Source organism: Mixophyes fleayi, chromosome 3, assembly GCF_038048845.1.
Source record: "Mixophyes fleayi isolate aMixFle1 chromosome 3, aMixFle1.hap1, whole genome shotgun sequence".
NCBI lineage: Eukaryota > Metazoa > Chordata > Amphibia > Anura > Limnodynastidae > Mixophyes > Mixophyes fleayi.
This window is the reverse complement of record NC_134404.1, coordinates 322,492,426-322,510,502: the sequence shown is the minus strand read 5'-3', so window position 1 is coordinate 322,510,502 and position 18,077 is coordinate 322,492,426. Positions and strand designations below refer to the sequence as shown.

The window sequence follows — 18,077 nt, the reverse complement described above, 5'->3', positions numbered from 1 at the left end:
GACAGCAGCGAACACCCTGGGACTGAAGGACAGCGGGCAGACCTATGACTGTACTTTCAACCTTAACTTCTGCAGTGGAACGCATATGCGTTTTCACCAACAGGAAGTTCGGGAGTTAAGGCTGAAGGTACAGTCACGGCTCTGCCCGCTGTCCTTCAGTCCCTGAAGTCTCTCTCTCCCTCCCTCTCCCCTAATACTAATATATATATATATAAGGTAAGTTTTTTTTGTTTGTTTGTTTTCTACAGGATTTTTTTTTTCATTGCCTTGGGCCCCCTTTCCCCTGGGCCCCCAGGCACCTGCCCATCATGCCCAGTCGAAAAGATGGCCCTGGTTCATCGGGGGCGGGGGGGGGGGGGGTCATCGGAGGGGGCCCTGCCTGCTTTATTGTACTGGGCCCCACGATTTCTGATGGCGGCCCTGCTAGGTATATATGGTTGAAATACAAACAAAACTGGGCCGTACAGTGCAATAAACTCTTCTCCATATATATGTTTGTTCTTTTGTTTCCGACGTTTGAGAAATAATTGTTTTTGTTTTCAATGCATTCATGCTTTAAATCCAGTCCTGAGGTAATTGTGTTTTCCCCCTGTAGAGTGATGTCATCCGTAAGCCACAGGGTCAAATTGAATTAAATTCCAGCAGTCACATAGTGAGAGGTGACGGGAAGCAGACTGTGCAGGTAATGTAATAATCATGTATAATGTATTAATTTGTAAAACTCTCTAATCTCCCCGTAGTTGACATCTGGCAACACTTTGACTGTGTAGCAGCCATCTTTCCCCAAACTGTACTCTGTAGGCCTATAGCAGCACATTGTTCTTTTGTATTCAATTTAACTTTATTTTTCATCATTTTTTTTTTTGTCACATAGGCCCATAGCAGCCCTGTTCATGGGCATTATGGGGCTGATGCAGGGTTGAATGCAAAATAGGAGTAACTTAAGGGCCTGATTCATCAAGGTACGCAAACGCAAATGCATCTGCTAAACGGGACTTGAGCTACGTAAAACACCACATAGGCAGCGCAAACAGAGCAGATACGGCACTCAAAGTCAACTCAATCTCAAACTCCAACGCAAATATAACGGTTTGCGTCACTCAAAGTATGATACACAGATGCGTATGCGCTTGCGTACCTTGATGAATCAGGCCCTTAGTCTTAGTCTACAGAAGCCGCATTTGCACCTTTAGTGTACTTGGCCAAAGTTCACACTTCTCTTACCTCCACCGTCCCGTCACTCCAGGTGCTGGTGGGCAGAAGTACCATAATGATGTCTGGATAGGAGCATATACACGTACCCACTTTCTCTGCATGTGCAAGATATGCTACACAAACTGGCGTACTTTCACTTTTCATCAGCCCCTGTTATTTTATTTTATTTCAATTCACTTTTATTTCGCCTCACGTTCTATAACTTAGGCCCACCGCAGCATTGTTGATGATACATTACTTTTCCGACGACATTGGTGTTTTACTGTGACTTTTTACACATGTTATGTACTCAAAAAATAGTTGGCGTTCTATTCACTGTATAAAACATCTCAGAGCAAAGCTTTAGTCAAAACTTAAATATACATAGTAATTACATACTTATTCTACAACAAGTTAACCCTTGCATGATACTCATGCATTCTAGTCAAATCAAGCTACTTAAGGTGTTAAAAAGGTTCTTGTCATGCATTTGGGCCATAGCCCAGGTCTCAATCACCAACCACTCCCCACTGTCACCCCCGGCAACCACCAACCACTCCCAACTGTCACTTCTCCTTCAAGAAATATATATATATATATATATATATATATATATATTTTAAATCTTTATAAACACTTTTAACAATTAACAAATTAAATTAACAAATTAAAAACATCTTAGTATACAAAATTTCAGCCCTTTCTGAATTTTTTTTTCCACACACACTAAGAATTTAGTAGGTCAGTGTATAACTCCGCCCAGCAGGTGGCGCTGCAGCTTGGTTTTATTTTTTTCACACACACACACACACACACACACACACACACACAGACAGACAGACTAACACACGCCACTAGACATTTATATATTAGATACTGTTGTGATGGCCCAGATGCCATTCAATCAGCCAAGTCTGTTATAGTGAGAAACAAGTTCTGTAACTAGCGTAAAGTTATAACAAGCTAAGTCATTCTTATTGATAAATGATGCCTATATTAAGTAGGTAATCACCATTTATATTTACAAAAACAAATCTCCAGTAAGTAGATATCACTAAGTAGGTAAATATTATTTATACTTACATAAATAAATTCCAGTAAATAATAATCATTGTTTATATTTACATAGATAATCTCAAAATAATAAGTGTTTAAGTGGTGAGTAATGAATATTTTAAGTCACCTCTGAGATCTGTGACTTATATGTAAGTACTCAGTCTTTGGCCTCGCTCCTTTATAAGTTCACAGAACTACTCAGTGACTTCCAATATCCAAATCATTTACAGCACTGAGATCCATTATCCCACTTGTAAACTTACTTTTAATTATACATTTTATTAGCAACAAATGGAATTACTGTTAAAACATATACAGAATATATTATGAGTCTAAAGGGTAAATGTATTAAGCTGCGAGGTTCCGTCGGGTTTGAATAGTGGAGATGTTGCCTATAGCAACCAATCAGATCTAGTTATCATTTATATAGTACTTTCTACGAAATGACAGAATCTGATTGGTTGCTATAGGCAACATCTCCACTTTTCAAACCTGCAGCTTGATACATTTACCCCTAAAGTGTTCGGTCTTGAGTCATTAAGGAAAGTAAAGCATAAAAAAGGAGTAACTTTGCACCTGGGCAAAACCATGTTGCATTGGAGGGGAGTTAAATTTAAAATGTGGGTACGGATTTATATAGGGAGAGTATGTCCTAGATCAACTTTAAATTTCAGTGTAAAAATAAAGCTATCAAGTATTAGTGTGCTACTTGAAAAAACAGCCAGTATTTAACTTATATGCAAAATAATAAACTAATTTGCACCCCTTGTATTGTAACATGGTTTGTCCTGAATCACATTTACTCTTTGTTTTGCCTTGCTCTCCTTAATGACTCCAGTCCTTCATCTTTATCTCACATTAGTTGGTGACAGAGAAGCGGACTTATTACCTGACAGCAGATTCCCCTAATATCCTGGATGAGTGGGTCCGGGTCCTGCAGAATGTCCTTCGGGTCCAGGCAGCCAGTGTGCTCTTCACACAGCCAGACGTCAAACCAACAGTGAAAGGATTGCTCACTAAGGTGAGAGGTTTGTAAAGCAGAATTTATATTCATAACTCCAGGAGGTATATTTACTAAACTGCGGTTTTGAGAAAGTGGAGATGTTGCCTATAGCAACCAATCAGATTCTAGCTGTCATTTTGTAGAATGTATTAAATAAATGATAAATAGAATCTGATTGGTTGCTATAGGCAACATCTCCACTTTTTCAAACCCGCAGTTTAGTAAATCTAGCCCCAGATCTATGTTGTGGAGACACATTTTAGTGCAAGTACATGAATTGCGCAACTCTAAGGGGCAGATTTAATTGCTGGCGATGTGGCGTGCAGACATCACCGTGATGTCCAGCTCCGCACATTGCCAGGCACAACGGTAGGAATCTCTGCTCATTTTTGTGCGCACCTCTATGGGGTGAGAGAAAAAATGAGCTGAGATTCCTGCCATAACATCTGCGCGATGCGTCTCTGTGGACGTTCCAGAGACACCTCGCACTGAATTGAATCTCCCCCTAAAGGTCTGGTAGATGGTGACACAAAGCTGTATTGAGGACCTAAGGATGTGTTGCACCCAGTGTGAGTTCTCGGGGGTGTGGGGGGGGGGGACGACGACGACATGTTATAATGATGAGGGCTTGCCCAAAGGTGGAAATTTCTTTCCAAGCAATCAGTATTTAAGACCACATAAAAAGTGTGTATTTTGCCTTTAATATTACCTGTACAATGCAACTGAGTAGCATTAGGGACATCAGAGTGTAACTGTACACATCTTCTCATACGTTCAATCTGGGAGTGGTAGCTTTATGTGCTCTTCAAGTATACATAATTTTGCACAAAATGTGATTGTAATTGTTCATAATAAAAATGTACCTCTAGAGCTGCAATTATTAACTGTACAAGTCTCGGTTGTTTATCGGAAGACTAAGTAATTAGTTTGATGTAGGAATGAGCTCCTAGTGCTAGGCAGTGATATAGAAGCAGCCATTTAGCTATTGGTCAACAAATAAATAAATAAATACATAAAATGAATACAGGATGCAATGGTTCTAGAACCCAATCACTTCTAGTATATGTATTCTGCACTAGACAATGTACACTGATGTGAAGAGCATTAATATGTGAATGATATGTGGGTTGACATTTGGGCTAGTTGTATATTTCATTCTCTCTGGCACCCCCGATGGTAAACTAGGGTTATGACGCTTTGAGTTCAGCAATCCGCAAATGCAGGGTGCAAAAACAGCGTCTTGGAAAATTTCATATGTCAAACTCATGGAAAAGATGTGCAAGTAATGACAGAATGCCACATTTTGGTTTGTATTTATCAGGTTAAACATGGATATTCTAAGAGAGTTTGGTGTACGCTGGTTGGAAAAACATTATATTATTTCCGCAGTCAAGAGGAAAAGGTAAGTCATGTTGTATAGTAAATTAAAGATGAGGAAAAAAAACACCCTGAAACTTTGCACTTGTATAGCATAGTAATTGCCTAATCAGTATCAGATTTTTACAACCTGAGCAACAACTGCAAAGAAAAAGAAACGTCATCATTTCTAATACAGAGCTGAAAATGGCTTTGAGTTGCTAACATTCCGAGCACTACTGGTTGCAGATTGCTATCCATCCCGGGCTGTCATTGTTATAGTCTACCTTAAAGAGAAACGATAGCTGTACATGCTATGGGGCATATTTAACAAACAGTGATGGTGCACTATCGTGCACTTACCATACAATCCATGGTCCTCTGTGTGTCCCGCATATTTAAGAACGGTGTATTGCAGCAGATATCATGGATATCTGATGCTTTGCATTCTGCTTAGTTTTTGGGAGCAGTCACCATTCAATGGTTCGGTGACTGCGCCCTCTCGCAATCTAACAAGTTCCGAAAAATAAAGCTGGCGTACGTTATCATAATTTAAAAATTTAAGTGCTGTCAGCTCTGCTCCAAAGAGCAGAGCTGGACAGCGCATGTGTGGAGGGATCACATGATCTCTCCCTGTCACTCACCGCTCGCTCTTTGCAACTATATGAATTAAATAATCACGTGTGAAAGACTATGTAAGTGAAGCTAGAAAATAATGGTGATTTTAAGCCAACGTAGTGGCTCGCTCTTATCTAGAGTGCGCCTTCACTCTCCAGTAACTCTTGCTGGTTTGTAGCTCCAGCTGGAGATGTGCTTGGTGGAAAGAGATAAAGGCCCTTTAAACACCAACCTTCTATCACTGTAGAATTGTCCCATTAAAATAGAGGTCACCTCCAAAACGTGGGTAACAACAAATCATTATGTGGGGTGAATAAGTCGTGCGGCTGCCTGCAAATCCCCCTTTGTGCTATCTCCACTCCTTGAACCTCATTTAAGTACCTCGCACCAGGAAACAAAATCTTGTTTTTTTGCATGTGGGCGTAGAATGAAGCGCAGGAGAACACCCATCTCCTCCCATCAGAACGTGTACCACTTTGCACCTCCCTGAACATTTTAACATGACATAAAACCAGGTGCATTTGCACAAACATAGCCGCACACGACACTGCATGCACCTAGTGTTATAAGTCAAATGTTCCTAATGTTGTATTGTGTCTAAACTTTCATCTAGTTCCCTCTAGGACAAATCAAGCTCTGGGAAGCAAAGATAGAGGAAGTAGACAGGTCCTGTGACTCTGACGAGGACTATGAAACAAGTGGACGCAGTCTTTTATCCACGCATTACACCATCGTCATCCATCCCAAAGAGCAGGATCCCAGCTATCTTCTCATTGGATCAAAGCATGAGAAAGTAAGCGGATAATAGCAATGATGAATGTGCTCCCTACTGGAGAATCACAGCTAAATAACTCCTCTGAAAGTCTCACACTAGTGGCATGGATCATGGGCCATATTTCATACTTGCCAAATTTATGTTGGCTGGGTCCGGGAGACCCTGGAGGGCAGGAGGGGTGTATGGATGGAGGTGGCGGGGCTTGGCGTTTTGCGTCATTTTGCCCCGCCCCCGGTGACGTGATGGCTGTTTTGGGTCTTTTTACAGTGTAAAAAGACCCCAAACAAGCATTACATCACTGGGGGCAAAATGATGCGAACGCGAAGTCCCGCCCCCTCCGCCCGTACATTCCGGCTCTAATTTTATTGAAGTGAGCAGATGTGCCAGATGCGGGAGAATCGCCAGCTCTCCCAGGAGTCCGTGAGACCTACCCGAAATTCGGGAGTCTCCCGGACATTCCGGGAGAGTTGGCATGTATGCCATATTTATTATTAAACATATCAGAAGGCATTGTAAACAAGTGTTGTAAGCTATAACAGACACAACTGACCATAAAGCAGGAAGGGTCTGGGGCCGCAGGTGAAGGCTCGGGGGGCCACAGGTGAGCCCTTTTGCCCATCTCTGATTTAGAGATTGAGATAGAAAACATTCAAATCAGTGCTAGTGACATCACTCCTGTTCAGCTTACAAAATGGCTGCCTCCATTGTGCTTTACAGTAAGAGTTCAGTGTAAGAACATTTCGTACTTAGGCTGCCATGTGAGCCGCCATATGTGTTTATTGAGTGATAATGGTCAGACCAGGGGCGGATCCAGACTTTTGCTATACCCCGGGCGATTTTAGGGGGGGGGGGATTTAGGCCCTGCCCCCTTTCTAATTTCTAAGGCTGTCGGCGGCTGCACACGATGTGCAGGGCCGTTCGGCAGTGATAATGTGCTGTCCCGCTGCTCTGATTGTGTTTAAAACACAATCAGAGCAGCCGGGCAGCACACTGTCACTGCTGAACGGACCTGCACAGTGTGCAGCCGCCGGCAGCAAGCCCCTGCTAGGGGGGGCGATCGCCCCCCCCTGGATCTGCCACTGGGTCAGACACAATCTCTCAGGAAATAAGGAGTGTAACTAGAAAATATGTCCAACATGCAACACATTCATTTACAAAAGTTCTGTGAAAGTAGGGAAATTAATATAGGTATAACGCTACTTACTATATGGTAACTTGTATTTTAGCTTGTTGGTCTAAGATATTTGCATCAAGCAGAGACATTAGTGGGGTGTTTACACTAGTGAAAGGAACAGAGATATGGAACACAGCTGATCCATGTTTACGGTGTATTCTAGGATACGTGGCGCTACCACTTAACCATGGCGGCTGGAGTGACGGGAGCCACCGTGGGTACAGAGTTTGAGCAGCTGGTTTGCAAATTGTTGAGCCTGGATGGAGAGTCGTGTAAGTAATGGCGTTCTAGTTCATTTTTAAATGGAATATCACACTCAATTATATGTTACTCACATCGAAGGAATGAATGTTATTGTAAAATAGGGCAGAGTGACTGCACCAAGGAGATGGACACTGGAGTCGGGTGAGTTGGAAGACGGAGACATTTCCAGAGAGAGATCATTGCTGGGTGTTTTAACATATAAGAATTTAAGAATTTGTTTTTTGCTATAACATTCTATTTTAAAATAAGGTATCTTTTGTAGGGGGAAATGTAACATGTAGGGGCTTATTCAATTGACAGAGCTGTTCCACCGGACATAATCACAATGTCCACCTGCGCAAATTTCCGGGTACTACTATATAATTTCTGTGCACCCTCTATGGGGTTCAAGGAAATATCTGTGATAGTGCATTGCCGTAGAGTGCCTCTGCCCCCATTCTGGAGCCACTCCGCGGCACAGCGCTTGGAACTGAGGATTGACATCCCGATGGGCTTTGTCTTTAATAATAATACGTGTGAGAGTCAATGTGGTCTCTGTGTTGTCAATGATAGGGGATCACTGGGATGTACCTCTATGAGTCTTTATCCAGCTGCTCTAATAAGAAGCATGCTGCCAGTGATCTATAGAAATGTTTAGTGTGATAACGGAGAACTCTAGCGGCAGTTCTGTACCATTCTGTGTCCAGCCTGCCTGACCACACTCCACATTGACCAGCCGCACTGTAAAAGCTATCATGATTACCTGGCCCCGTGGCCCTATACTACTCTGACTATAAATTAATCATTGAATTATGTTTTCTTTGCACAACAGAATTGCTATAGGCTGAAAGCCGACAGCCTTAAGATGTAGTTGGAATGTCGTGTTTCCTGCAACATAATGATTTTGTTTTTTAATTATTTAGGCACACAGGTGTGGAGACATCCGGCTCTCTGTCACAGCAAAGAAGCCATAACGTTCCCCCTTACCACGTTACCATCAGAGGCATTGCAGACAGAAGCAATCAAACTATTTAAGGTAAAGAGGAATAGTAACACTTTGCATCTGTGGTAGAGAGATGGTAGTAGCTACAGTTTATGAGTCTATGGTAAAACGTAAATAAATATATAAATCTATTTGTGTGTATATCATATATAGGCACACACACATCTCAGCAGAGATGTTATTACGGTACGAAGTTTGCTTACAGAATCCTTACAGACAATAAATGCAGTTCTATTAGTGGTGAGCAATTAGTATTGCAACAAGCTTCCAATTTTATATTGCCTATTTATCTGTCAACAGTATCAGATGCATTAACACATGGTTCCAGGGTAAAAGCCTCCCTCTGTCTATAAGCATTACCCAGAGGTGGTAGAGTCGCCGCTTCTAGTACTAGATAAAGCTGGTAAACCTGGAGCCATGCTCGCCCCCTGCAGGACGATTTGTCTATGATTCTCCTGGTTCCTCACTGCAGCCAGAAAATAAACTGGCAAAGGAAAATGGCATAGTGCAGTGTTGGCTAACCTGTGACACTTCAGGTGTTGTGAAACTACAAGTCCCAGCATACCCTTCCAGCAATAAGCTGCTATATATTGGCAAAGCATGCTGGGACTTGTAGTTTCACAACACCTGGAGTGTCACAGGTTAGCCAACACTGGCATAGTATAATGTCTTCCCGGAAGATAACTGTCCCTGATTTCCAGTCTCAGGTCTTTAAGACTTGTCCTTGAAACCTGCCAATTTTTAAAAATAGTATTTTTCAAACTGTATTGCACATTCCTTATAATTCTACGTATAAGGTGCAATTCCCATAATCTATTCCTGTGGGCTTTACATATCGAAAGGTTTTGGGACGGGATCCTCTTCAAAGGTAGCAGCCTTTTGTTTAGTTATTAAGTGTTTAGATGCAAAACATGAGTCTTCAGCGTGTAATTTAGAGCATAAATTAGCTTTAGTTGTCAGCACTGGTAACTCAGCATAAAACTGGTTTAAAGGAAACAAATAACTTGGTTCCCATGAGGAGTGCTAACTGACTGCTTCACCTCTTCTTATCAAGTGGTCAGCTGGTCCCTTTACTAAATTATCTCTAGTACAGTTTCCCAACTCCATGTTTTAAGGATATCCATGCCTGAGTAAAGGTGACTTAATTAGTGCCTCCTATGTTTTGATTCAGCCACCTTTGCTGAACATGGAAATACTTGGAACCTGGACTGTTAGGGTGGCTTGAGGACTGGGGTTGGGAACAACTGCTATAGTGGCACAACACAAAAATACACAGTCCTAGAAGTTCCCTACTCAAACCATCAATGGGGTAATTTGTTGTACTTCCAGCTTTTCAGGGCAGGACATCCTCCTGTCTCCAACTAGCAATGCTAGCAAACTTGGGTCTTTCTTCCATGACTCTCCTGAGCTCCTGTCAAACAGAGTTTCTATCTCCAACCGGTCCTACGGCTGGGTCTGCAACTTCTCTCTTTAGCACAGAACTCTCTGAGGTCCTAGTGGAATTATCTATCTCCAACTTGTCCTAGAACTGGGTCTGCAACTTCTCTCTATAGCACAGAACTCTCTGAGGTCCTTGTGGAATTGTCTATCTCCAACTGGTCCTAGAGCTGGGTCTGCAACTTCTCTCTTTAGCACAGAACTCTCTGAGCTCCTTGTGGAATTATCTATCTCCAACTGGTCCTATGGCTGGGTCTGCAACTTCTTTCTTTAGCACAGAACTCTCTGAGCACCTTGTGGATTTATCTATCTCCAACTGGTCCTATGGCTGGGTCTGCAACTTCTCTCTTTAGCACAGAACTCTATGAGGTCCTGGTGGAATTGTCTATCTCCAACTGGTTCTGGGTCTTGGCTCTCGTGTCTGCAGCAGGATACAAAACTGCACCACACTGAGCTCCTGAAGATGGGTGTGGCCATACCACTTTTCACTGTAGTTTGGGGAGAAATTCCAAACTCCAAATTCCAGCACTTGAACAGGTTGCCATCTATCGTCACCTAGACTTAACTTGTCCCAGTGTTAAATATGAGCATTTAATTTACAACAATATTACATAGTAGCAATCCTGGAAATGATTTGAAAATGTTGACAACTATATATAATGCCACTATAATTACTCAATAAGACATTTGTATAGGAGTTTCCCAAAATAAAATACTACTTTTATTCGTAATGCATACATGCAGAATGTAATAAGGCAATCGTTTTTACACAAAAGGCGGGATCCCCAAATGAAGATCCCATGATTGCCGGTCTCATATACAACAAACATTTTACAATACAGACCCGTAAACCTATCAAATTCATTCCAGTTCTCCAGAATACTATACACTGGGTAATGTTGGATACGTTGAATTTAGGGAAAATGTAATAAAAACAAAGTGTTGCTTTTTCAGTGTTTGAAACGTGTGTAATTAAAGAGCTACTTCTAATGTTATTCTAGTCTGCAGACGGTTCAGTGCAATCAAGGATTGTGAGTTGATTTAAATTTGTCTTTTCTACACCCTCGCCCATACATGTAATGTGAAACCAGCAGACACTTAGGTCATTGGCACTACACACCTACTGTAAAACATGTTGGAAAGCAGACACAAGACTTATACAGCTGTTGCAAATCAACAGCATATGTGGGAGCGTAATTCTTACAAGATTCTAACAGCTTTGCATGCTGGGAGGTCACGGAGTGCCTGTGGGATAATCCTTGCTGCACCTTATTCTAAAGTCAATTCAGTGCCTTGTGTACCCTGACACAGGGAAACCGTGAGTGGATTATAGTGGATTTCAATTCTCATTGATCCAATTAGTTTGGAATCTGGATCATGTGCATCACTTATTTGTACAAGCTGCACTCCCTCCAAATACTGGAAACTGCCACACTCTCTGACCTCACATCAATATATATTGTGACAAGTGTGTGATCTGAACTTGTTTCTTTGCAAATATACAAAAAAACAAAAAACAAAAACATATATATATATATATATATATATAATACGTTATCTTATTTCTATTAAGAATTTATAGGAAAATGTGACACATACAACTATTTTTCATTTTATGTTGTATTTCATAATAGTGATAATTAAAAAAAAACTAATTGTAAATCATATTATGAAAGTGTGTATGAGTCATAAATTCTGCAATTTTCTAAATTTGATGATTAATCATTCTCTAGCCTCCACCCTCTGGACTAATGCACTTGAGCTATGTCCACTATTGTCTCTTGACCCAAACAATTATTGATGCTCTGGTGCAAGCCCTAAGTGTCGGCCCCCTCTTATATTGCTTAGCCTACCGCAGTGTGGGCTAACCTGTGACACTCCAGGTGTTGTGAAACTCCAAGTCCCAGCATGCTTTGTCAATATATAGCAGCTTATTGCTGAAAGGGTATGCTGGGACTTGTAGTTTCACAACACCTGGAGTGTCACAGGTTAGCCAACACTGGCCTACCAAGCAGGATGTGGAGCCGGCATGCTCTCCTCCTGGGACTGGGAATATGACGCTTTACTGTGACATCATAGCCAAGCGCCCCAGTCCCGGCATAACTCTGACATGAAATTGCAGCTGATGGCTGCTTCTCCTTCATGTCAGCGGTTGGCGCTTTGTGTCGAGGTGTCGCAGAGGCATTAAAAACACTGGATGAGTGACATTATGTCCCTCATTCAGTGTTTTATATGCCCCTAACCATTGGCGGTCTGGGCAACTGCCTAGGTTCACCTAATGGTAGCAGCGGCTGTGCTGCCACCAGCTACTTGTTTGGCCTCTCTCTCCTGTCTCTGATGTCCGCTGATTCCTCTTCTTTTATTTTCCCAGAACAACAGCTGCTGTGCGTATTTCCCACTGTCCTGTTCTCTCTTTCCTCCAAGCTTGTCCATAATTCTGCTTCATCATGAAACTCACAATCAGCCACTGCTCAGCTCCAAAATAACACATGAAAGTTGTCAGACTCAATGCTCTAAAAATACAACATGCGACTCTCCAGCTGTTGTGGAGCGATAGCGGCTGTCAAAATATGCTGGAAATTGTAACGTTAGCAGACAAGGAAACTGCAGTATAAAGTCACTTAATAGGGTGTTGGGTCTCCCCATGTGATCAGTACGGCTTCCATGTGCCGTTGCATTATGTCTGTCAGTGTCTGGGATTGTGCAGGAGAGATGCCGCACTATTCTTCCATAATAAAGTCACTTCTTAATGCCTGGATGATGGCGACTCTTGTGCATGTGTCTGTTTGTTAAGTACATGGGGAAGGATGATGTATGTGACCATATCACCTTACCTCACTGCTTGGTCATCCATTGCCTGTGCTCTTTGTACCACTAAATTTGCAAACGTGCATGGCCATGTGTGATGGGCGGTCCTATGACGCCCCGCTCTGTGGAGATCTTGGCGGTCTGTTTTTGAAGATCCTGAAATATGTACTTCCGCCCACTGTTTCCCTTTGCTGATATTTTATCCTTGGAGGTCCATGCTGACATTGCTCGTGAAACATTAGTTATTTGAGTGGTCTTGGTCAGTGAAGCTTCTACCAAACACACCTCAACAATAATCATGCTTTCAAAGTCACAAAAGTCGGCTTTGCAGTCATATTAGCGAAACTGATAGGCAGCCAGGGCAGAGCAACATTTTAATACAAAACCCTGATCATGCTGTTATTTGCTTAACTAACACATGGACCACACCTGTGTGGAAACCATTGCTTTCAATATGCTTGGTGTCCCTCATTCATCCAGGTGTTTCCATTTTTTGTCTACCATCTGTCTACCATGACATCTGGTTTAAGTCTTATTCACTTTGTCTCAGTAACTGCTGAGTTTGATGATTCATTTATTGCAGGCTCTTTTAAAGTGAATCTGTCACCTACAATCAGTAGAGGCATACATTTTTTGGGTACACTAATATTCATGTGAATGTAGCCTGTGCATTTACATCTCATGAATATTAGTCAGGCCTCATAAATATTAGTCAGGCAGTGCCCCAGTTATGTCACTGGTCATTTTTATTTTACTATATGCCTGGTAGAGGCATGGGAAATGAGAATTACTCAATATTCCATGCTCCTGGATGGGGATTAATGAAAAAACAGCACATGTAGGGCATTATCATGCAATTTTGTTTTTAAATCACTAATTTGTAAATATATATTTAGCAACCCCATGCCAGGTTTTGCCTTTAATAATTTTTCTGTTTTAAATCCTGCCGCCAAAATGACCAGAAATAAAGACATAAATAAAACATCCTTCTGCCTTAATTAGAGGTGAGCAAAATTTTCAAAACTGAAATGTGCCCTCATTCCGCATATAGTTGTTCACATTTTACTGGTGGATTATAGCCTTAAGTGTTTCTCGTCTTACCCCAACCACAAAACATGAATTAACCATATCATCGCGCCTCTATTCATAGACTATAAGGCACCTATTTATCATGGAGCAGCGATAGATGATCTATTATCAACGCTATTAACCATTAAAATTTCGCTGTGACAGCTTAGTGATACTCGGGACTATGGCGATACTGGAGTCACCCAGCTTGCCGGCTCCCCTATGTGCACTGGAAGCCTTCACTGACGCTTACAGTTCTTCTTTCAATTTAAAAATAATATAATGTAAAAAATAAAATAGAATTTAAGCAGCAGCCCTGGGGTGTGGGGACTGGAGGATTCTCAGGACATTATAGACCTCATTTAGAGTCGGATGGAAAGTCCGTCTAAGAAGTGTAGGAGTGGGAGTGTGCCGCAGCTTGGTAGGGTATTACAAGTAGCATGCAACCCCAGTTGCGTCCCACTCGTAATACCCTACCAAGCTGCGAGCAGTTCCTGCAGCTATTTAACTGCTTGCGCCACTTAATTCCTGCTGCACAGTTTTAGCCCTCATTTGACTAATGTTGCGTCTGCGCCTCACTGCGACTAGGATTTACTTACATGGTCATCCGCGTTCCGCCCGTTCTCTCGTAGTGAGTCGTAAGCTGTTGCAAGTGTTAATTGCGTCTCAGATGCAGGCGGATATGGTGCTTGCTGCACATGCGTGATAGTGTTTTTTTGTTCGATGCGCCTAAAGTGGACTTTGCGTCCGACTCAGGGGTGTACGCATGGGGGGTTTCTGTGTCTCCAGAAACGCCTCCCCTCTGCTAACGAAGTGCCCCACATAGCGGCACTGTACTATACAGGAGCCGTGGCGCTGTCAAAGAAGCGTCCGCGGCAGTGCTGTATTGTATACAGCACCGCCACGGACACTTCTTTGACAGCGCCGCGGCTGCTGTATAGTACAGAGCTGCCGAAACGGAGATGCTGCGGGTGGGGGGGGAACCCCCCTCTAAAAATCCTGCATGCGCCCGTGCGACTCTGAATGAGGTCCTATATCTTGCTATTTACCATGGAATCCCAGCGATAAACGGGCATAATATTTTGGTCATATGACAATCATGGGACGTCAAAAATAGATTTTGGACTTTTAACAACACCATAAAATAACAGCGCAAGGTGCAGATAATTGCTGAAATCAATAACAGACAGTTTAGATGTCAGCTACTCAAATGTTTCCAGTTTTCATAATTAATGGTTAGTATCATGTAAACACAGGTCAGGTAACTAGCACTTTGACCTTGTCAGCATGACTCGGTGATACCATTAACTGCTTGTCCTGGTGTATGTCTTGAGGAAGGGGGTTACTAGATTGTGACCAGATGCTCGGAGTGTCTCTAGTGTTTTCAATTGTCAGAATCCTAAGCTACCACAAGAGGGAGCTAGAGTCATGAGTTTGAGTCTTGGATCTAACAAACAGCAGTAAATATTAATAAACCCAATTCTGTTATTTTAGTAATCACTTTCAAAATATCTGCCAAGGGACATCAGCCTCATGATATCATAGCCATATTTAAATGTCACTGTATAAAATAATAAGCATTGTTTTATGGCGTTATGTTATACTCACATGCCAATCAGGTAAAAGGAAAATGATTTATTTTTGTTAGTTATCCATTCCATATGGTAGATAATGAGATAATAACACATCATTCCCTTGTACTCTGCAGACCTGCCAGTTATTTCTCAATGCAGCGGTAGATTCACCTGCCATAGACTATCATGTATCCCTGGCTCAGAGTGCCTTACGAATCTGCCTCACCCACCCCGAGCTCCAGAATGAGATCTACTGCCAGCTTATTAAACAGACAAGACACAGGCAGCCACAGAACCAACCAAGTCCCATCCAGGTACGGCATCTCTCAGGGTCTCACTTCTGCCTTTGTGAGACCGTAGTGTTCAAATCATCTTTTACCTACACTACACGTTTGTGAAATGAACACATTCCCTGGACAAGGCTAGCTGTTAAGTTGTGAGAAATGTCAGTGAGTCCAGGGTAGGAGAATGAAGGAGCAGGGAGGAGAACGGCCTCAGGGCTATTCTTGTTTTTACAGGAGATTTGGCATTTACAGGTAGAATGCAGTCACTGTATTGGTTATATCTGGCCAATACCAGCATTACGCTGCCAGTCCTTTATCATATAGTTACACAGCTACAATCACCTCTGCCAGCCTGACCTTTAAATTCTCTAAAACTAGTGCCCACAACTAACAGCGTAATCCCACCACCAACTCAAAGAGTAATCCCACTTACAAGTCACTTGCTTTGTTTCATACTGTTTTGTATAATAAATACAATGAAGCTTTTATATATGAATTATTATATTATTATTATATATTATTAATATCTGAATTTATTTGAAGCTTAATTTCCACTTTATCTTTTGATAAACCATAATCATTGCGATTCACTAAGCAGCCACCAGATGTCACTAGCACACCTAGATTATTGCATGACACACACATACATCAAGTCTGGTAGTTTGTTTAAGATGGACAGTCTGTTGATCTTCATGAAATAATTATCACAATGACCTGTGTATATCTGTCTAAGGGTTGGCAGCTCCTGGCGCTGTGTGTTGGGCTCTTCCTCCCCCAGCATCCATATATCTGGCTCCTGAAACTGTTCCTGAAGAAGAATGCAGACATCAGGTATATTATAACCTACACACATATCACCCTATCTGTCCCTCTTATTATATGTAAGTGGGATTATAAATTCCTGCTGGATATGTAGAACTGAAATAAGCAAAAGGTAACCGGCCCAATCTAGGTGAAATACATGAAGGAGTAGATCAGCAGATCACTGGTTAGGGGCCAACATCATAACAAAACACTTGTTGGATGTAACGGATTTACTGGATATTACTACAATCTAAATAGCGCTGGGTTACTTGAGGTACGGAGTCTAACGATCTCCCCGTTGTTCACCAAGAACCGCCGCAAGGCGGGATGGGCTTCGCTGCCTGGAGTCGCAGGTCACGGCCCTCAGGCTCACCCTTAGATGTAGTGCAGCGTAGTAGGAGCAGGAGTAGCGTAGTAAGACAGGCCGGGTCGGTACACAGGCAGGCAATGCAGGCAGAATCAGAAGGCAAGCTCGGAGTCAATCAGGCTGGGTCGGTACACGGGTCACCAGAACAGAAGAGTAGTCAGCAAACTGGGTCGGTACACTGGGACTGGAGATGTAGAATGGTCAAAACAGGCAGAGATCAGTACACTGGAAACAGCAGAGGTCTAGGAAGCAGGAATCCACAGGGAACAGGAGCCAGGAACAAGAGATGTTGCTCTGACACTCACCGAGTGTCAGAGTGAATGTGACGGGGATTTGAATTCCCTGCCTCCGGGTTGCGGTCATGTGACCGCCGAACCCAGAAGTGCGGCATCCGGACGAGCGGCGATGACAGGTAAGTCCGTAACATTGGAGACCACAGTTTCATGCTTTGTATTGAAACTAATATATATATATATATATATACATATAGCGAAAGACCATGTAAAATCACAGAGCGGGGTCAACGACTTCTGAGGTGCATGGTGTGTAAAAGTCACCAACACACTGCTGATTCCATAGCTGAAGAGTTCCGAACTTCCACTGGCATAAATGTAAGCACAAAAACTGTGCGGCGGGAGCTCAATGAAATGAGTTTCCATGGCCGAGCAGCTGCATGCAAACCTCACATCACCAAGTCCAATGCTAAGAGTCGGATGGAGTGGTGTAAAGCACACTGACACTGGACTGTGGAGCAGTGAAACGTGTTCTGTGGAGTGACAAGATTATGGTATATATGTAATCTCCACACACACTCAAATTTTAGTATTCCGATATTTTATTTTACAGTTTACGGGTCTTTTAGTTCACAAATACAGACCAACTTGAGTATATGGGTTTTTGTCCTTGTGTTTATAACTAATAATACAAATATTTAGCATATTTTTGTTTTGGAGGTTAATTCCATAGGACACTCCTAGGATCCTATATTTTCTTGTGTACCCTACCATATTTTAGTGGCACACCTTATATATATATATATATATATATATATATATATATATATATATATATATATATTATATGTGTTAACATTTCTTTTCACTGTTTGTCACAGAACTGAAGCTGGAAAATATGCTATCTACTGCCAGCGCTGTGTGGAAAGAACACAACAGAATGGAGATCGTGAGGCGAAACCTTCCAGGATGGAGATTCTCTCAATTCTCTTACGGAACCCTTATCACCATTCCCTGCCCTTCAGCATTCCTGTGCACTTCATGAATGGCACTTATCAGGTAACTGACGTCATTTATTTT

At 42.2% G+C, this 18,077-nt stretch overlaps 1 protein-coding gene across 2 annotated transcripts in view; it reads left to right on the top strand.

Moving 5' to 3' along the window:
- Window positions 1-18,077, top strand: part of PLEKHH2 (pleckstrin homology, MyTH4 and FERM domain containing H2) — a 110,728-nt gene that overhangs the window by 78,306 nt on the left and 14,345 nt on the right. For both annotated transcript variants that reach the window (XM_075204147.1, XM_075204146.1), the window contains exons 14-22: window positions 596-682; window positions 3,113-3,271; window positions 4,575-4,655; window positions 5,841-6,020; window positions 7,340-7,448; window positions 8,343-8,455; window positions 15,444-15,623; window positions 16,327-16,424; window positions 17,879-18,056. In XM_075204147.1, the coding sequence (XP_075060248.1) occupies window positions 596-682; window positions 3,113-3,271; window positions 4,575-4,655; window positions 5,841-6,020; window positions 7,340-7,448; window positions 8,343-8,455; window positions 15,444-15,623; window positions 16,327-16,424; window positions 17,879-18,056 (1,185 nt within the window). The remainder of the gene's footprint in view (window positions 1-595; window positions 683-3,112; window positions 3,272-4,574; window positions 4,656-5,840; window positions 6,021-7,339; window positions 7,449-8,342; window positions 8,456-15,443; window positions 15,624-16,326; window positions 16,425-17,878; window positions 18,057-18,077) is intronic.